The sequence below is a fragment of the Pseudopodoces humilis genome, chromosome 9 (genome assembly GCF_049639895.1).
Source record: "Pseudopodoces humilis isolate 2021_Gansu_Grassland_sample_001 chromosome 9, ASM4963989v1, whole genome shotgun sequence".
NCBI lineage: Eukaryota > Metazoa > Chordata > Aves > Passeriformes > Paridae > Pseudopodoces > Pseudopodoces humilis.
The window spans coordinates 30,267,139-30,273,760 of NC_142208.1; the positions used below are offsets into that span (position 1 = coordinate 30,267,139).

The 6,622-nt window shown below is 44.3% G+C and overlaps 1 protein-coding gene across 1 annotated transcript in view; it reads right to left on the bottom strand.

The window, feature by feature from the left end:
* The window catches only part of RAB11FIP2 (RAB11 family interacting protein 2), a 32,288-nt gene extending 27,365 nt beyond the window's left edge, over window positions 1-4,923 (bottom strand). The window contains exon 1 of the mRNA XM_005520782.3: window positions 4,383-4,923. Within this exon, the coding sequence (XP_005520839.1) occupies window positions 4,383-4,735 (353 nt within the window). The 5' untranslated portion in view covers window positions 4,736-4,923. The remainder of the gene's footprint in view (window positions 1-4,382) is intronic.
* Between the last annotated feature and the right edge of the window lie 1,699 nt (window positions 4,924-6,622).

Below are 6,622 nucleotides of genomic sequence, written 5' to 3' on the forward strand. Positions count from 1 at the left end.
AGGACGAAAAAAAATCTAAGCTCAGTCATTGTAAAAAAAAATGAAAAGTGCTTCATTAAATTAAGACATGCCAGCAAACGAGTATTTTTTTTATTCCATGGTAACCCAAAAATTTGGTTTGATCCTATGTAATCAGATTATCAGCAGCATTAAGGCAACTGTGAGTTATGATTGAATTGAAAATATTTCCAAAAAAAAATGCTTAAAAACAATACATCCACTGATTATAATTTGCATTTCAAATGCAAGAGTAGAAGAGGTATCTTTATTTTACAGGAGCAGACAGAAAATAATTGTCATGTATTTCTTAGGATGAATTAAAAAACCCATGCGATGTTATTGCAAAAATAAAAGCAATGTCAGAAATGTAACATTTGAAAACTTATGCTAAATAGAATTCTATTAAAGCAGTTTTCCCAAAGTTTTTAGAATTGCTAAAAAAACTCAGAAAAATCTTTCAGCATCTGGAGTCTAGTTTTCAGCTCTGGAAAAAAGAGAAGTAAAAACTCCCTGTCCATTTCCAACTACAGCAGAGATGTCAGAGACACAAATTTACAAACTTTCACAGTACAACAGGCATTTCTGCACTGAGACAGAAAGAAAATGAACTGGGATCCTGCAGATGCTTTGGATGAAGTCTCTGGAAGAGATCTAGTGAGGGACCATCTGAGCTGCATCTGGATCTAACTGTTCCAGGAATTTTTACTTTTAAGAATTTGAAAAATCATCAGTTTCAGAAAGAAAAAGGACATTGTATGATGCTGTGTACAAAATCTTCCCTATCAAGTTATTGTAAATAGACTACATTGTTTCATTAAGCCTTGAGCCAGAGCAAGTTTCTGAGAACACAAGACAAATCCTGTCATGAGGCCTCTGCCTGAAAACTTTACTGCAGGGAGTATTTGTCTTAAGATGTGACAAGTAACAAAAAAAGCTCCACAGAAAAAAAAAAAAAAAAAGATTATTTTTCCCTAACATAATGTTCCTGAGTCTGCAATGATTTTTGAAATTTATTTCTTTCAAATTATAAAATATTAAATTAAAAAAATATGTAAAAAGCCAAATGTCACACACCCCACGGTCTTCCTAGGAATTCTGAATCAGCTGGTAGCCTTCACTTCTCATACCTCCTTACTAAAAAAGCACTAGGGAATTGCTGACAGGGTTCAGCATTGTGCAGAATATTAAATATCTTTTTTGCAATACCCTGGTGACTCTTGAGTCTGTCTCTTACAGCACCATATGTAGAGCTGTGTTGGAAAGAGGAAGCTATTAAATATATTAAAAAGTAGAAATATTACCAATAGACACTTCATCAAATAACTGGATCTCATTCATCCCCAAACAAAGCAAGAAATGTTAAGGTTACATCAACATAAGAAAATAACTCTGGATTTAATAACAGCACAAGCCTGTTGAACATATTTGAAAGTAAAAACATTGCTTAATAAAACAGATTAGTGTTTCTGAAACAATGAATATAGCTTTCAACCATCAGAATGCTTTGGTAACAAAGACATAGGACGTGGTTTTGAAAGGTGCTGGGTGTCTCAGTTCCCACACCATAGTCACAGTTAGAAGGTCTTCGGGTCCAAATATATTACCCTTAGTTTACTGCCAACACAGGACTAGGAATATTTTCTATTAAAAAGGATTTAATAAAGAGTGGGGAAAAAAAGAGCATTTGTTTGAGATTGCATTCGTAAATCTATTCTTGAAAGTTTGCCCTCATCCCACACACACGTACAAATCTTGCATCCACATCTCCAATGAACGCTTAAAGGAGACAGCCATGACACACCCGCGTGGCAAGGGGGCACACAGCACACAACCACAAAAACTCAAAACCATCTCAACTTAGGAACTCAGCATTACTTTTTTTCATAAGTGAGTTTCAGAAAGGACATTTCTGAGGTTTCTAAGCACCTAAAGACACCAAGAGAAAACTGGACTTTCAGTGGCTCCTTCCTCGTAAGGATTTAAAACAGCATTAAGCGAGAACGCGCTGCCAAAAATCCCACTTGCCGCCCAGCCGCACTTTTACACTTACATAAGACTTTTACAAGTACGGCTGTTCGGCCCTAGAAGCCTAACACCCATCAACTTTTAATAAGATTTGCAATCTTAAATGCTCAAGTAACTTCTGAAGAAAGGACTTAGGCTGTTTGTAAAACTTTCCCCATAGGCCCCCATCTTGTGCAGCAGAGCTCGCAGGAAGCGCGCGGTGTTCCCAGGGAGCCGCGGTGATTTCAGCGGTGCTGTGCGAGGAACTGCTTCATGGCTACATAGCAGGAGTTCCTCTCTCACACTTCAGAGAAAGAAATGAGAAAATAAAGAACACCTATGGAGCCCTGCTAAGCATAACTTCCTATAAAAACACTGCAGATCTGAATGTTTGTTTAACTATCACAAGGACTGTATTACTTACCCCACTTAAAAATTTCTGGAATAATTTTGCAAGACTCCAGTACTACTTTTCCTAAAACTGGTGCAGGAACCTATGTTTCTTCTTCTAGGGAAAAGAAGTTTTGTTACTCACAGTAATAATGGAAAAATTTACATATTTTACTCCAATTTCTGAACACATATTTCTATCTAGATTTACAGTCTTTACATTTAGTAGCATTCCTCTGTCATTCATTCACCTTGTTTTTCACCTTGTTGCTAGGTGGTGCAACTAAGGCAGTTGACTACTGACTTGCAAGATAATTGCTACTAATGATTCAAGAATTTTGAAGATACATGTCTAAAGAGAAGTGAAACTTTCTGAATCAAGTGTTAACAGAAATTAAGACCCTAAGGCTACAGGCATTAACCTGTCAAGATAAGTGGTCTGTCCCTAAAAAGGCAAGCAAATAAAAAGCGTAATATTCCAGACAGTGAACCCAAAAAAGATTCTGCACAGACTTCTTCTTTCCTATCATGATTTGTGAACATAATATTTTGCAAAAAATTCAGTTTACAAAAACAAACAAACACCAGGGCAAAAAGAGCTTTGACTTGTCTTTGGCTCTCTTCAGCCTCAGCCATGCATTTAAGCAGGCCCAGGTTTTGAGGTGGTTTCAGCAGAAACAGTTGTCTGACCAAGAAGCCCTGCCTGGTGTTAACCAAATGGATTTCCACCTCCAACTGCAATGCTGCTGGAGGTTCAACCGCGGCACAGTCAGAGACAGAGCAATGCCAGTCTTTTAGTGGCTTGGACACAAAGTCCAGCGCCTCACCACAGACCCACCATCACTATGGATACCAGACTTTAATTTTAACAGCTGAGATTTGGGCACAGGAGCCTTTGTACTCTACTGAAGAGACACTAGAGGAGGAAAGGCACCTGGAGCAGGAACTTTTTTAACCACTGCAGAAAGATCTGTCAGCATTCATATGTCGCTGCCAACACAGAGCTCACTTGGAGGTCTCCACGCTGTTCTGATTCAACTTCTGTGGGACAAGCACATCTAAGCCAAACCCAAAGCATGGCGTTATAGGCATGCCTGCAGTACTTTCACACCTACAGTCTGAGTTACACATGGAGCATAAATAACACTGGTACCAAACACTTCTATGCAACCATGTCCTGTCTAGGAGTTATAACAACTTTACTCATTTAGTTGAAAAACTCAGAGAATTAGATAAGTACAGTTCAACTTAATAAACTGCTATGATGCCTTTTGTTTTTGGTTTTAATTCCTTTTTTTTGCATTCCAGTACCTGAACTCCCTGGCAAACACAATTTTATTTGACAAATGCTTATGCAGGTAGTGATGGAAGCTACCACAAGAGCTGAAATTTCTCTTCAGTCTTCTCAGCTGAGGCCTGCTGTACAGTGCAGGCTGTGGGAACATGGCCTAAGATTAATCAGGATCAGCAAAGCACTGTGCTGTTGTGGTAAGCCTTCATTAAGTCACAGTTCATTGACCACTAAAACATAAATATAAAATATTTAAAGACACGTGGTCGAAGCAAGTGAAGGAAAACAATTTTAAAGAGAACCACACCAGGTTTCAGGGCATCTGAACCATGAATGGTTCAAACTGAGGTAGGAGATAAATGGGGTATGGCCCTGTGCAGAACAAAGAAATGCTTAGAAAACCAGACTATAATGAGTTCATGTTACATACAAGAGTTTGTCAGAAAAGTTAATGCTATTGACAGTCCTTCCCTGTGCACAGTAACCACTTTGATTACAGTAAACTTCTCTGAAGAGGTCAGGCCACAATGACATAACTGCATAGCTTAAGAGATTTGAACACAGAATCAACGACAGAAATGCACTAATTTCATTTCAAAGTATGTACGCTCATAGTAAGGCTACTATTTCCCACTCTCCCCAAGTGCAACTGTCCAAGGAATACAAATTGTAATGAAAAAAACCAACCATCACTTACTCTGTTTTCCGCCTTTGCTTGTCTTCAAATACATCGTTCAGACTTATGGCCACCTGTCCCAAAAACCTGTCCAGCCCCACCAGCGACCTGTGCATGACAATCAGGTACAGGATGTATTTTTCTGGATTCTCCTGCATGAGTAGTCCAGGGAGCTCGAATGAGGCCTCTTCTTTCCAGATGGGATCCAGCGTCTTCTCGGCCACCGAGGTGGAGTACTTCTCCTTGCCCAGCTGTATGATGGTGTAGGCATCGTTGCTGCCATTTTTACCTTTTGGCTTCAGACCTTTGGCTTGAAGGACCGTAACTTGCACGTGAGTTGGGAACCACTTCTGGGCTTGCTCTGCCAACATCATCTTTGAAGATCGCAGCAGCAGCAGCAGCAATAACAAACGCAAAGTCTGTCAGTCCTCGAGTGACTGCGTAAGGGCACTTACGGCGGAGACACCTGTCAGGGGCTCGGCCGGTCCTTCCTCTAGCGCTCCTGGCCGCGGGAGGCCCTCACCAGCCCGCGGGTCCCCCCCTTCCCCGGCTGCCCCACCTGCAGCTCCATGGCCGGGGGCCGCAGGTCCCGCCGCAGCCCCGGCCCCACCGCCCTCCCGCGCCCGGCCTGGCCCTGCCCGCCGCTACCGCCGGCCCGGCCCCGCGCCGCCCCCAGGGCATCCCCCGGGCAGGGCCGCCCCGCCGCGGGGCCCCGCAGGCCGCCGGCGGCCTCCCCCTGCTCGTCCCGGCTCGCTGCCGGCGGCGGTTCGGTGCCGGCGGGGGGCTCGGTGCCCTCCCTGCCGCCGTCAGTCCGCCCGTCCCTGCCGCGGCCGCCTCAGCCTCTCGCCGCGCTGCCCCCCCGCCGCCGCCCGGCCTGACGGGCCGGCTCCGCCGCTTCCGCCTTCCCCATGCTGCGGGCGGCGGCGGGCAGAGGGCAGAGGGCAGGGTTCGCCCCCTCCCTCTCTTCCCTTCCCGTTCGCCGGGCGCCCGGGCAGCGCTGCCCAGCGCACCGAGCAGCCCCGCTGGCCGCGGGCAGGGCCGGACAGGCCGCGGCTCCCCGGGCGTGACGGAGCGCTGGGCTCCCGGGGCCACCTCCCGGCTGAGATCCCCGTCCCGTTAATTAATTCATCGCTATTTTTGTTTCTGGAGCGGGCAGAGAGATCTGCAGGAGCTGTGGAGAGGAGGGAACCTGGCTAAAGGCGTCTATTGTTGTTATTATTATTGAATATTAGAGACTCGGGGGTGGCCACGGAGCCAGCCGGGAGTGGTGCTGCTCTGGATCCCACCCTGCTGCAAACCGCTTCGGGAATTTCTTTATTTTTCAGCCCCATCCACCCGCCCTGGCAAATCCGTTGGATTTGAATGAGAGAGTGAAAATTGCAAAGTATAAGAATATTAATAAAAACAATACTATACGAGGTATTTTGAGGACACGTAATTTTGCTGGTAGTACGCCTAGAGACTTCAGGTATTTACATGCACATCCGTAAGCTGAGTCACAGGTATTAACGTCGTTTCTACAAATAAACAAACAAACAAACAAATAAATAAAATTAGGGTTGTAAGGCTGTGTATCCCATCCCTGAAAACCATAAAAAGCAGGGATACCAGAAGCCAGGTTAGATAATGCTTCACCCACCACCCCTCACTCCTGAATCCCCGGTCCATGGCTCACAAGTTAGTGAGCAAAGAAACCTTGGGAGACCTTCTCATACAGCTGAGACCTATAGGAAATTAAAAAACTTAAAGCTGAAGGCCATTAGGGAGAGTAAAGCATGATGCTTCCCACAATACCTGATGTTGAGCAAGTTATCATCCAGGATCTGAAAAGGGGGGATCATCAGTCTACACAGTCATTAGCCTGAGTCCAGCTCATGTCATCTCATGACAATTGTACACAATTTTAATAAATATTTCATTGATGTTCAACTTTTGGCTGGCAGTGGTAGCTGTCTGCATGCTGTGATAGTTAACACAGAGCTGGCACTTCTTTCCTCTTCCACATTGTACCTGGGTTTTTCTTGACAGGAAAATAGATGGTCCAGTTGGAAACAGTAACTTCAATACATGTCCTGGGATCACATTTAGGCAAAAATGTGTAAATGGGTTATCTAGGATAGTAGTTTCTGAAAGTGTTACAAATGCTATGGTTGTCTGCCTCGGTTTGTGGTGCTGAGATAGTAATGATAAATTAAGGCTGCAGGTCATCATCCCCCTCACCTGAAAACCCCTTCCCCTTCTCTGCAGTTGTCATTCTTCCT